The following is a 14,450-nucleotide window of genomic DNA, read 5'->3' on the forward strand; positions in this document are numbered from 1 at the left end:
AAATTTATAAAACAAAAAAAAATTCGGTCAAGTTGACTTGTATTGAAGATTGGTAATTTCCAAGCTTGCTAAGCAAAGTGAACACAAACTATTGGAAAACAAAACCAAAACAAAACAAACCAACCTTTTTCATTTTGTTAATTGTTGATATGATTGGCGGACTACAGTATAACTAACTCTACAATAATAACTATAACATCTAAAACTATATAACTCTCTATATATATTAGTAATAATAAAACTAAAAGTTCAGTTCAGTTTAGTTCATTCAATTAATTCTTTAAAACAATTAATTAAGACGAAAAATAATTAAAAAATTTATATATTATATTTATTGATATATATTTTAATTTAAATAATTCCACACAAATCACTAATAATTGGATATTTATTAATTTAAATAAATTAGAATTAAAATATTTATTATTTTGTAATACAAATGTAAGTTTCAAAAATAGGTTGTTTTAGTAATAGAAATAGAAATTTCAATAGGAAATCTACTTTTAGAATTGTTTGTTTTTATTTGATAGACTTTAAATCGAATCGAATTAATCAATTCATAGCATAGCATAGCAATCAACAGATGTTATAAGATTATAAAAGATAAGATTAAGATAGATAAAACTAGATATTTTTTTTTGGTTCAAAAGTTTTTAAAAAACAAAACTAAAATTGCAAGAAAATTAAATTTGAACGAACAGTCATTAAAATGCTGTCAGTGTTATATCTAATCTAAAGTTAGTAAATTAAAATGTATACAATAAAATGATCTCGGTAGATTGTTGTTTTTTGTAAATTGGATAGATTTTAAATTATTAAAAACCATATGAATAAAGAAGAAAAGTCTAAAATAATACAACACACCCCATACCATACACACATACAAAATACAACCCACAACACTTGTTACTACCTACCTTACCTAACCTCACTTCATCATCATAAATAAAAAACTCGTTTGTATCTCTGTCACACAAATTACAGTTTTTTAAAACATTATTTAGAAATATTCCAAATTGACATATATTTATAAATAATCAATACTTTTTATTCGTTTGAATATCAGGTGTTTGATAAAAGAACAACAATCAAATCATTCACCTCTACATTCATACTACACTGATAGTATTTATTCATACATCATCATATTTTTATTTTGAATGTTGGTTTTATTTACCTATTAATCAATATATAATTCATCAAAATCAAACATTATTTAATTTAAAAAGGTTACTGTATTAGCTTGTAACTTTTTATAGTTAAGAAGAAAGAAAATATAAAAAACAAAAACAAAAAAAAAAAGAAAAAAGTTCTTTTATCAAAACTATAGTAGTAAACATAATAATAAATATTGGGCAAGTTATTGTTAATCATTATCATTATCATTATTATTATTATTTGACCAAAAAGTATTTAATTTCGGTTGAATAAATCGGTATTCATTTGAAATCACATTCACTCAGATATCTTAGTATAACAGTTTCGTAACATCATATTTATTTAAAAACAAAAGTTTAAATAAAAGTGTGGGAGTTTTGTTGGGAAGGTTAGTTCCCTTTTGGTTTTTCACCATCTGAAAACCCCACTTGTTGCATTTTATTTTTTTGTTTGAAAATGACGATTTTGATGATTCGTTATCGGTACCTCATCAATCATTTCATCTTTACAAAAAATAAAAAAAATATAAATTAATATCAAAAACAAAAAATATGAAAAAAACACTTTACACCAAAAATCAAATCAAAATCATCAAGGTCATTTATTATTTCAATGATTTCTTTTAGATCGAATCAATCATAGTACTACTTTAGTCAAATTTAGTTTAGTTTAGTTTATTTTTGTTGTTGATCACTTTACAAATCAACAAAATAATCAAATCAAATCAAATCATATTATATCACATCAAAATCAAAAATTAATAGTTTTGTGTTTTTCATTTAAAGAGTGTTCTAATAAAGAAAAGATATATATATATATATATAACATTAAAACAAACAAAGTAAGAAGATTCTTTTATAACTTAACTTAACTTCATCCTCATCTTCAATCAAATTCGTTTAAAAGGAACCACCACGCACATCACAATAATTTAAGGTTGATTTGATGATCATCAAATACAAAATTCAGTAACTGTTCATACATACATACACACACCCACACACACCACAAACACACCAAACACATCTAACAAAACTAATGATTACAATTCCAATTCCAGTTGTATTTTCAATGTAAAAACAGTCATATCATCCCATTCAAATATACATGATATCACTTCTACTTTTTCTTTTAAAAAAATAGTAACAAAAATAAAGATTAGCTTATTTTGCTCAAATAAATTACACAACAAATATTTAATTAATTACATAACACACTCATAACACTCACACGACATTCACACAGCAATACACAATACAACACACAACACACACAACAGTTCCTCTTCTTTTATTTTATTTTATTTATCTTTTATGTCATTTTTTGTTTTTTTTAACTTTTCATTATTTTGCAATATCGAGCGAGCGACAGATGTATTGGTAGGGTGTGATGTAGCTTTTAAATATTAAAATAAATATCAAGTGCAATTGTTACACCTCCACAACACCAAAAACAGTAGTTTTTTAATATTTCTTTCTTTTTTTTTTATTTTTTTTTTATTGTTACATCCTATAAAAGTTAGGAGAACATAAGCTTATCATATTTTTTGCACATTTGCATTTCAAAATACAAATCTCATCTTTAGATTAATTTAATAAAAGCGAACCAATAGCTATAATGATAATGAGTTGATTTTTATTTAAAACACAAAATTTAAATAGAATAGAATAGCAAAGCAAAGCAAAGAAACAAAACAATAGTAGTTATTAACATTATATTTATCTTTTTTTCATATTTTAAAAATATAGTTTTTTCCATATATAATACAGCAAATATTCTAATTTGGTATCAAACAACTATATTTTACCAAACAAAAGTTTCCAAAAAACACATTCATTCACAAGAAAACATCACCCAACAAAAATCAACTATCAATATAAGGTCTAGCTAATGAGGAGTTACCTAACGCGATATCCACCACAACAACAACCACAACATAATAATAATAATTTATTACAACTGCAGCATCCACAGTCATATCAAATACTCGATTAAAAAATGTAAATATCATTATCATCAAACAGAACAAAACAGATACTAATAATGTTTGTTTTTTTTTTTCAAATTATTAGTATAGAAATAAATGGATATAAAAAGAGATCCAATTGAAGAATATATTACACAACTCGGTGGAAATAAGTTGATCAGAAAGATTCTGATTGCCAACAATGGTATCGCAGCTGTAAAGGCAATACGTTCCGTTAGAAAATGGGCGTATTCAACATTTGGCAATGAGAGAATCATTAAGTTCGTGGTTATGGCGACACCCGAAGACTTGAAAGCGAATGCCGAGTACATTAGAATGGCCGACCAGATCATAGAGGTACCGGGTGGTACCAACAACAACAACTATGCCAACGTCGATATTATCGTTGATTTTGCAGAGCGTGCCGGTGTACAAGCGGTTTGGGCAGGTTGGGGTCACGCCTCTGAGAATCCGCGTTTGCCAGAGCTGCTCTCGCGTACCGCCACAAAGATTGCATTCATCGGACCACCCTCCAACGCGATGAAGGATCTCGGAGACAAGATTGCCTCGACCATTGTTGCGCAATCGGCGCGTGTCGCCTGTGTTCCATGGAGTGGAAGCGGTCTGACGGTCGAGTACTCCAAGACCGGTGTCACCGAGGACGTCTACCGCCAGGCGACAATCGCCACCGTCGAAGAAGCACGCGTTTGCGCGGAGCGCGTCGGTTTCCCTGCTATGATAAAGGCGTCGGAGGGTGGTGGTGGAAAAGGTATCCGTAAGGTCACCACAATGGAGGAGTTGCCCGCCTGTTTCCGTCAGGTGCAATCAGAGGTGCCGGGTTCGCCCATCTTCTTTATGAAGCTCGTACCGAATGCGCGTCATTTGGAAGTACAGATTATCGGTGATCAATATGGAGAGGCTATATCGCTCAACGGTAGAGATTGTTCGGTGCAGCGTCGTCATCAAAAGATTATCGAGGAGGGACCGGCGTTGGCGCCACGTCCAGAAGTATGGTTGGAAATGGAACGTGCAGCTGTTCGTCTCGTCAAGGAAGTAGGATACGTCGGAGCCGGTACAGTTGAATATCTCTTTGATGGTGACTACTACTTTTTAGAATTGAATCCAAGATTACAAGTGGAACATCCAGTCACCGAAGAAATTACAGGTGTCAACCTACCTGCAACTCAATTACAAATTGCTATGGGAATACCATTGTACAGGTAAATAATAATAATCAACTTTGAAGAAGAAATAGAAACAACAACATTTTACTAAACTAATTATCAACAATTTCAAATTCTATAGAATTCCAGATATTAGAAGATTATATAATCAACAACCATTGGAGAGTAGTAGTATTGATTTACAAGATTTTTCAAAGAGAGTTCCATCAAAGGGACATTGTATAGCAGTAAGAATTACCGGTGAGAATCCAGATGAAGGATTCAAGCCGACATCAGGAAAGATTCATGAATTGACATTTAGAAGCACTCCAAACGTTTGGGGTTACTTTAGTGTTGGACCGTTTGGTGGTTTACACGAGTATGCCGATTCACAGTTTGGACACATCTTTGCTAGTGGAGCGACTCGTGAGGATGCCCGTAAGGCAATGGTGTTGGGATTGAAGGAGATTTCGATTCGTGGTGACATTCGTACACCCGTTGAGTATATCATTCACTTGTTGGAGACGGAAGCGTTCCGCATGAATGAGATTCACACTGGGTGGCTGGATGTCTTGATTGCCGAGAAGATCATCACACCGAAACCCGACAATATGGTGGTTGTCCTATGTGGAGCACTCTACAAGGCACACTCACTGTATTGTTCGCGTGGCAATGAGTTCATTCAACAGGTAACCGTTGGACAGTTGCCGTCGATGGAGCTACTCGCTAATGTCGTCCCGATCGAACTGATCTACAATAACGTTAAATATTTATTCGAAGTTTCAAGAAAGAGTGCATCGACATTCATGGTTTCACTAAAGAGCGATCGTTCCAACTTCATTGAGGCAAGCATTGTTTTGATGTCCGACGGTGGATTGTTGGTGATGCTCGATGGCAAGATGCATGTTTGTTACGGACGTGAAGATGTCACTGGAATTCGTTTGACCATCGATTCGAAAACCTGTATATTCAGTCAGGAGTATGATCCATCGATTCTCCGTACGTCGTCGCCAGGCAAACTGGTCAGGTATCTTGTGGACGATGGTTCCTTCGTGACCAAGGGAACTTCTTTCGCCGAGATTGAAGTCATGAAAATGTATATGCCATTGATTGTCCCAGAGACTGGAAGAATCAAGTTTGAACTGTCGGAAGGTAGTGTCATGACAGCCGGTGCTATTATTGCACATTTGGAGTTGGAGGATTGCTCATCAATCCAGAAATCGACAGTGTTTACCGGTACTCTCAAGAAGATGTTGCCGCCAACTCTTATCGGTGACAAACCACATCAACTGATTGCACATACAATCCACTGTGTGAAATCGGTGTTGGGTGGTTACGAAGCGATTCAAATCAACGGACTGATCGAGAGACTATTCGAGCAGATCAACGATCCTCAACTGCCATTCTACGAGTTCAACGAACAGCTCTCAGTGATCAACAATCGTATTCCTCAATCGTTGTCGTCGCTCATCTGCGAGGAACTCTCAAGATTCAAATCCAACACAATCGAAAGTGTTATCTGCAGTCAGTATCAACCATCTGCTCAAACAGTTGCTGACGACTTTAACACACTCTCTCTGAGCAAGTCACTCAATGCCTATTTGAACAAGTCGCAACTCGAGAATGAATCGGTTGCCAAGACACTCACTCAAACTGTCAAACCAATTCTGGATCTCACTCACAAGTATATCGATGGTATCAAAGGTGCACGAATCAACATCATCCGTTCACTTCTCGAAGAGTTTATCACTGTTGAGGGATTGGTACAACACCGTCCACTCCAAACAGTACTCAAGATTCTCAGACAAACCTACAAAGAAAACATGCCAAGACTATTGGAGTTGGCAATGGCAATTCATCCACAATCAAAGAAACATATTCTCATTCTCGGTTTGTTGAAGAAGATCGACTTGGACAACTCGGTTCCCGACTACATCGAACTACTCAAAAAACTATCGCAACTCGCTGGCAACAGTATGGATATCTCACTGCGCGCGAAACAAATCATTGTTAACTCACAATTGCCATCGAACGACCAACGTATCATTCAACTCGATCGTTCCATCAAACAGATTAACGAACTTCTCGAGGAGGAAGAGAGATACAAGGAGATCTACAACATCTCTAAACAATCGGCTGACTTGCTCGATGTTCTCATTCCAAACTTTGAGAACGCCGACGAGTTTGTTCGTCGTACTTCAATGGAGATCTATGTTCGTCACTCCTATCGTTCTTATCACGTCGAGAACATTCGTGTCACTCTCGACAACAATGACGCAGAAGCGAAACGTGGATTCGAAAGTGTTGAATGGCATTTCTATATTACACTGCCAGGTAACAATATAAGTCCACCGCTATCATCGTCGAGCAACGGTCGTTCCACTCTTGGTTTGGGTGTGCGTCCTCACTCGATCTTGAGCGGACTCTCAATGATGCGTACCGACTCTACAGACTCGATTCAAGCGATGGAAGATCAAACCAAACTTCGTTACGGTATGATGGTATCGTTTGAGAATGAATCGAAATTCGAAGTAGCTCTTCCCAATATCTTGAAGAACTACAATATCGAAGATGATTTCAATCAAGGACGTTCAAAGACATCGGGCGAGAGCACCGACATCCTCTCTGTAGTATTGAAATACCTGCCAGAGACAATGGCAGAGGAGAATGAAGCTACTCAACGTTTCTCTGCTATTCTCAAGTCGAATCAACGTGAGCTGTCACTCGCCAGAATCCGTCGTGTCACTTTTGTCTGTTGTGGTAAGGTCGGTCAACAACCGAAATACTATACTTTCCGTGAGCGTCATGGATACAAGGAAGATCCAATCTTTAGACATATCGAACCGGCAATGGCTTATCATCTTGAAGTTCGTCGTTTGAATAACTTTGATATCTCACACGTTCCAACTCAGTCACAACGTATCCATCTCTACTATGCACAGGAGAAGGGTAAGAAGGAGACCGATCCAGATGCCGATCGTTGTTTCTTTGTCAGATCGGTTATTAGATTCAGTGATCTCTCATCGAATGGAAACGAAACAAAGATGGTTGATATCCTTCTCTCTCAGGTGGAAGCACTTCTCTCTGAGTCGATTGAAGCTCTCGAGATGACAATGGCCAATCGTAAATATGCACGTGCACAAAATCATAGTATCTTCTTGAATATCATGCCAGAGGTCATGTTTGACGAGCGTATGATTGGCTATGTCGTACAGGAGATTGGTGACCGTCTCGGTAAGAAGCTGTGGAAGTTGCGTGTCGGACAAGTCGAAGTCAAGGGTCGTCTCAGAAAAGACAACCAGCTGATTCCAGTGAGATTCTTTGTACAGAATCCAACTGGTTATGCATTCCAAGTGCAATGCTACTACGAGCAGATGAACGCAGTTGGCCAGCAGGTGTTTGCTGTCGTTCCAGGAAGTGCTCGTGGCATCTGGGAAGGTCTGCCAGTCGACACGCCATATCCAGTGATGGACGCCGTTCAACGTAATCGTTTCAAAGCACAACGTCTCGATACCACCTATGTCTACGATTTCCCAGATCTCTTTACCGAGGCACTTCAATCAATCTGGATGGAGTACATGGAGCGCAACAAGGAGAATCCAGCCAAAGTAAGTCCACCACCACGTCCAGTGGTAGATGCCGTCGAACTCATTATCACTCCAGGTGTCAACTGTACAGACTATCCACCTTCTACACCATACGAGCAGCTGCCAGAGAATATGCGTCCTACAATCGAAGAGACATACCGTCCCATAGGCTACAACGACATCGGTATGGTAGCATGGAAGATGACACTCTACACACCGGAGTATCCAGCCGGTCGTCAAGTCATTGTCATTGCCAACGATATCACCCATCAAATCGGTTCGTTCGGTCCACAAGAGGATCTGATGTTCCAACTTGCCAGTGAGATGGCACGTCGTGAACAAATTCCAAGAATCTACCTATCTTCCAACTCTGGTGCAAGAATTGGTTTGGCAGATGAGGTAAAGAGTAAGTTCCGTGTACTTTGGAACAATCCAAAGGATCCATCTAAAGGTGCTCGTGCTCTATATCTCGCCGATGAAGACTATCAAGCGCTATCAAAGACAAACTCGATTGCCGCTCAACAAGATGCAGAGGGAAGATGGATTCTCACAGATATCATCGGTCAAAAGAATGGATTCGGTGTTGAGAATCTCAGTTGGTCAGGTTTCATCGCTGGTGAAACATCGAAAGCCTACGATGATATCTTCACAATCACTCTGGCAACAGGTCGTTCCGTTGGTATCGGTGCTTATCTTGTTCGTCTCGGTCAACGTACCATCCAAAACGATGCTCCTATCATCTTGACAGGTGCATCGGCACTCAACAAAGTTCTTGGTAAAGATGTCTACGAATCGAATCAACAGTTGGGAGGTGCTCAAATTATGTATCCAAACGGTGTTTCTCATATCTCTGTCAACGACGAACTACGTGGTATCACATCGATACTCCAATGGATTGCATTCGTTCCCAAGTCCAAAGGAGAGTTGGTTCCAATTGTAGCGCCAATCGATCCACCCACTCGTGACATTGATTTCGATCCAACCATGAACAGTAAATACGATATTCGTGATTTGATATCTGGTTATTCATCAAATGTCGATCCATTGGTTTGGATCAGTGGTTTGTTCGATCGTGATTCTTTCATTGAGACCATGGGAGGTTGGGCCAAGACAGTTGTCTGTGGTCGTGCCAGACTCGGTGGTATTCCAGTCGGTGTCATCGGTGTGGAGACTAGAACCATTGAGAAGGTTATTCCAGCCGATCCAGCCAATCCTCTATCACAGGAAGTCGTCATTCCACAGGCTGCACAAGTATGGTATCCCGACTCCTCTTACAAGACTGCTCAGGCAATTGCCGACTTTAACAAGGGTGAGGAGTTGCCACTCATTATCTTGGCCAACTGGAGAGGTTTCAGTGGTGGTATGAGAGATATGTTTGACGAGATTCTCAAGTTTGGTTCGATGATTGTCGACAACCTTCGTAACTACAAACAACCCGTAATGGTTTATATCCCACCTGAAGGAGAGCTTAGAGGTGGTGCTTGGGTAGTGTTGGACAGCACTATCAACTTGGATCAAATGGAGATGTACGCCTCTGAAAGCGCAAGAGGAGGTGTTCTCGAACCAAACGGTATCGTTGAGATCAAGTACCGTGATCCGGAACTCATTCGCACAATGCATCGTCTCGACGACAAGATCGCATCGCTCGACCAAGATCTTGCCAACTGCCAAGACGACAGCCAAATCAAGCAAATCAAACAACAAATTCAGACACGTGAAAAAGAGCTACTGGCAATCTATCAGCAAGTGGCAATCAAGTTTGCCGACCTCCACGACACTCCGGGTCGTATGAAAGCCAAGGGTGTCATTCACGACGTCGTCCCATGGAAATCGGCACGTAAATACTTTTACTTCCGTCTCAAACGCAGACTACTGGAGGAACAACAGATCCGCCTGATGGAGCGTATCAACCCATCACTCAACCGATACGAACGCAAACAAATCTTGGAATCATGGATCGAAGAATTGGCAATGTCCGAAGACAACCAATTGCCAGCTCAATTCCACGAGAATCAGTGGCGATCTGAATTCCTCAGTAACTCATGTAATTTATTGCAAGACAAGATCAACGATCTTAGAAAGTCCTACATTCAAAACCAAATTGTTCACTATGTACAACAAGATTCAGATGCAGCTTTAGACGGCTTAATTCAATTGATTGATACACTATCACCCGATCAAAAGAAATATATAATATCAAAATTGAACAATTAATCCAAAATCAAACAACAACAACAATAATAAGCAAAAACAAATCAATAATTACAATTACAGGCAAATAATAAACACCACCAAACCATTTAAATTATTTTATTATTACAAACACAATTTGATAATTTTACAAGTACCCTTTTGTGATTGATTATTTATTTAAACACACAAATTGTGATTACATTTTTAATAATAATTGAAAGTAACTGGTTACATCATTATCGTTATATAGAACTGATATATATAATCAGGCAAATATATATATTTGACTAAATAGTCAAAAAATATTAAAAAAATTAAATCTGTATAAATTTTAAAATATAAATATTAATTATTTTTGTTATTATTTGATCAAATATTATCAATACTTTTTTTTTTTTTGTGTTTGCAAACAAATAATTATAATCAAATAATACTATATAGTACTACCTACTCAATATCCCATCCATGAAAAATATTTCTGCTTTTGCAATTTTAATTTTACTAATTTCTGTATCGATACACCAAACGATTGCAGTTGAAATCACACAAAGAATAGTTAGTGTCTTTAAACAAGGTGGTAATAAAATCTATCAATATCAAGTAGATTTACATAATCCAAGCTCCGATACATATGCTGGTATGTCATTCTATTTGGTGCCATCGAAATATGTTTTGAAATACTGGAACATTGTTGTCATACAAAGAGAAGAAATGGATGCAGATGTTCCAAACTCACTGGTATTCGTTCTGCCAGATTACGCTTCCACACTGAAACCAAATGAAACATTTTCTTTTGGATTCACAGCCTCAAATGATCCAAACATTAAAGTTAGAGGAAGAACAATTCTTGCATAGAAAAAACAGCAATCCAACAAATCAATTTAAAAATAAAATAAATATAAATAATAATATGTGTATATATATTTGAAAAATTAGTAATATTAACATTGTTTTTTTTATTTACATTACAATTAAGATATAATTTGTTATATTATGTGAATTAATACTTATTTTTGAGTCTCCTCTTGGTTGTTTGAGCACCATCCTCATCACTATCGGTATCAGTGAAACGAGAACCAACTTTGTTCTCCTTTAGCCATTTGTTTATTGTTCCTGCAATGTTATCTGCAAACTTTACATCGAAATAGAGTGTGTCTGACAATGGAATACTCAGACTACCGTCCAACATCAAGAATATCTTTTGAAGTTTCTTCTTCTCGTGTACCTGTTCCTGTACGTAGGCGTGAGTCAATCGACTCAAATCGAATACCAAATCCATTCCGGGTTGGCGCTTGATGATATCGATAATATTACGATAGTTCATTGTGATCTCTTTCTTTTGTAGGTCGAGCGTCATGTTGAATTCATCGCGAACATTGAGCAGACCCATCAGTATAAACGTTGCCAAGAAAAGATACTTTCCACAAAAGAGAAACCAACCCTCCGAATGCATAAAGAATGGAAGGAACCCAACCAAAGCAATAACGAATCCCAATGTCCATTCTTTATTTCTATCACTATGTTCAATCTTTAATCTTTCTTTTGAAGTCTCTGTTATTTTCATTTTGTTATGATTATTATTATTATTATTTCACCTTTATCAATTTGATTAGAAATTGATTTATTCTCTAACTTTGGTACAACATTAAATAATAAATGTAAAAAAAAAATAAACAATTTAAAAAAATAATTTAATAATGATCACGTGATCTTAACTTTGCTGTAAATGTGGGTGATGTCAGATTGGTTTTTTTTGATCATTATTATTTTTAAAAAAAGAGTTTAATTTCAACGTTGATCAAATGGAGGGTGTTAAATAGACACACAAATACATTGATGTTTATAAACACACACAGTCATCATGTAATAATATTTATTATAATTTTCGAAATTTGAAATAAATAAAACATTACATACATTACAATTGTATAAAGTAATTATAAATATGAAGGAGGAGAATTGGAGTTGGAAGAAGATATTAATCTTTTTTGTTGCTGTTGTTGTTGTTGCTTGTTGTTTGTTGTCAATTGTCTTACTTTTGCATTTCTGATTTATTGAACTTTTGCATCGCTCTTTAATCTCTTGTAATCTTCTTTTACAAACAAGAGAAGAATCACAGAGACTGCAGAACAACCAACTAGCATCCAATTGAGTGTTTGTGGTGGAATCAACGAACCCACTTCAATCGAAACAAACGTAAAAACATTGATCAAAATCGAGATCAAAGATGATCCAACTGCCTCTGGAATAGGGAAAGAGACCTCAACTGCACCTTCAAAAATAATTGGATAATAACCATTTATCTTGATTGTTATTTTAAAAATAATAATTGTTTAGTTTGTTATTCTCTAAAACAAATAATATTGTATGTATACATACCAGGAAACCACCTAAAATGTTAAAGAGCTGACCTAGCCAATACCAAGGTGGAAGAATTCCCTGAATAATGAGTGAAAATCTAATAATTATATTAATAATAAATTATGTTAGAATCTGATAATAAATAGGTTGTTTGCCAATAATTAATTATTTATACTTACAATAAATATGAAGCAGTATTCAAAATAAATATAAGTATTAATAATTTTTTAAAGTTGTGTACTTTGTCATGGATAAAACCACAAATGATTCCACCGAATAGACCAGCGAGGATTCCAAAGAAACCAAGCCATTTACCTTGTGAAGGTGTATATACATTGACAATGATTTCTGTGAGAATTGCTGACCACCCGGCATAGCAACCCGAGGTGATTGATGACACGATTGTGAGAATGGATGCAGAGGGAATACGCAAGAATCTATAGGATTGAATGAAGAGTTGTTTCCAACTGTCGAGCAGTCCAATGTGGCTGGCTTGATGTGCTCGCTCCGCTTCGAGTGCAGTGGCACTCGGTGGTGTAGGTGGTTTCTCAGGATAGTAAATGAGAATGGCAATGAAAATGAGTGCTCCCGACACCGCCTCGGCATACAACAAGTATTTGAGGTGCGTGTCGGTAGTGGCGAACAACGCCAGTAGGAAACCGATAGCGCTGCCACTAAAGTTTGAAACTGTGCTGATCGCAGTCGAGAAGGTTCTCTCCTCGGGCGGAAACCAAACGTTGGAAATCTTGGTGGGAACAGTCATCATGAACGGTCCAGCAATCGCATTGAACGACTGGCCAATGATGACCAGCGGGAATATTCCTGGAACCGACCGGACGGCACCACCAATCGCAACCAACGCCGATGCAATCAGAATGTTTGGACGAATTCCGTAACGATTGATCGACCACGAGAACACAACGGAAAACGGTACATATAGAATCGGACCAAGTTCCGTGAGGAAATTGATTCTCGCCAAATCCGTATTATAATATTGTTTGGCGAGCACTGCAACCGTGGAGAAAGTAATCCAGAAATTACACTGATTCAGTGATAGCAGTGTAAACATAAAGAGAACCCACCATCTTCTTTTGTAAACAATGAATTTGCCGTCGGCACCCGTTACAGGTGGCGAATTATTTTCATGGTCGGCCGATGCATAATTGATAGAGATATCATTATTTATCAGTAAAGGTGTATTTTCCTTGTTGTTGGTTCTTTGAAAAGAATCGTTGTCTTCATCGTCATTCCTAAACATAATTTTATTATTATATTTCAAAAAATAATAATACTACAACAACAACAACATAAATAAATAAATAAATAAATTTAAATCTAAATTGTTATCTAATCTATCTTTTTTAAATCTTTTATATATCTATGTGTTATATATCTGAAAAATAATAATATAGTTCAAAATATTTTCTTTTTAAATGAATAAATAAAATTGGAGTTTAGATTTTTTTTTTTTATTCCAAAGAGTTTAAAATTATTTTGATTGAAAAATGTATTAGTGAGGGGGTTTTTTTGATTATTTTTTCACACATGTGCAAATTTCATAACCATCTTTTTTTACACAAAATTCACATCCTGGTTAGAATTTTCAATCTTTGCATAGTTTTTTGTTTTTGACATTTTTGTGGACCATAAGGAGAAAGGTTGACATCATGATGCAGATATCATATGAACTACAAATTCATCTAAAATTAGTATTCATCAGATTCGCATCAAAATAAATCTCAATATTTAATATTTTTTGTTTTTTTTTGTTTAACTATTTTTCCTAAAATTTTTTTCTTTCTTTTTGTCTATTTCTTTCATTTTTGAAATACATAAACTCCTGATTTGAAGTTTGAGAAAATGTTATTTTAAAAAAGACTTGATTTTTCTTTATTGTGTGGACAATAATTTAAAAAATAACAAAAGAGTAAATTGTTTTTTACACTAAAATTCTTAACTATTCAAGAATAGTTTAATAGAATAGTAAGTTACTCTTCGGAAAAGAATGACCGTTATTGAAAA

General features: G+C 36.0%; 4 protein-coding genes across 4 annotated transcripts; 2 read left to right on the forward strand and 2 right to left on the reverse strand.

Annotated features, from left to right (window-relative positions):
* Positions 1-3,241: 3,241 nt before the first annotated feature.
* accA (acetyl-CoA carboxylase) lies at positions 3,242-10,088 on the forward strand (the record flags this gene model as incomplete). Its single annotated transcript, XM_020579284.1, has 2 exons — positions 3,242-4,344; positions 4,430-10,088. 2 exons carry the CDS (start codon positions 3,242-3,244, stop codon positions 10,086-10,088), a joined length of 6,762 nt encoding a protein of 2,253 aa, XP_020431123.1.
* Positions 10,089-10,532: 444 nt separating this feature from the next.
* On the forward strand, positions 10,533-10,922 carry PPL_08468 (uncharacterized protein; the record flags this gene model as incomplete). The annotated part of the gene is made up of 1 exon (XM_020579285.1): positions 10,533-10,922. One exon carries the CDS (start codon positions 10,533-10,535, stop codon positions 10,920-10,922), a length of 390 nt encoding a protein of 129 aa, XP_020431124.1.
* Positions 10,923-11,067: 145 nt separating this feature from the next.
* PPL_08469 (uncharacterized protein) lies at positions 11,068-11,631 on the reverse strand (the record flags this gene model as incomplete). Its single annotated transcript, XM_020579286.1, has 1 exon — positions 11,068-11,631. The coding sequence occupies one exon, from the start codon at positions 11,629-11,631 to the stop codon at positions 11,068-11,070; it is 564 nt and encodes a 187-aa protein (XP_020431125.1).
* A 487-nt stretch (positions 11,632-12,118) lies between these two features.
* On the reverse strand, positions 12,119-14,063 carry PPL_08470 (uncharacterized protein; the record flags this gene model as incomplete). Its single annotated transcript, XM_020579287.1, has 3 exons — positions 12,119-12,339; positions 12,744-13,678; positions 14,005-14,063. 3 exons carry the CDS (start codon positions 14,061-14,063, stop codon positions 12,119-12,121), a joined length of 1,215 nt encoding a protein of 404 aa, XP_020431126.1.
* Positions 14,064-14,450: the final 387 nt, after the last annotated feature.

This window comes from Heterostelium album (assembly GCF_000004825.1).
Source record: "Heterostelium album PN500 unplaced genomic scaffold PPL_scaffold8, whole genome shotgun sequence".
NCBI classification, from domain to species: domain Eukaryota; phylum Evosea; class Eumycetozoa; order Acytosteliales; family Acytosteliaceae; genus Heterostelium; species Heterostelium album.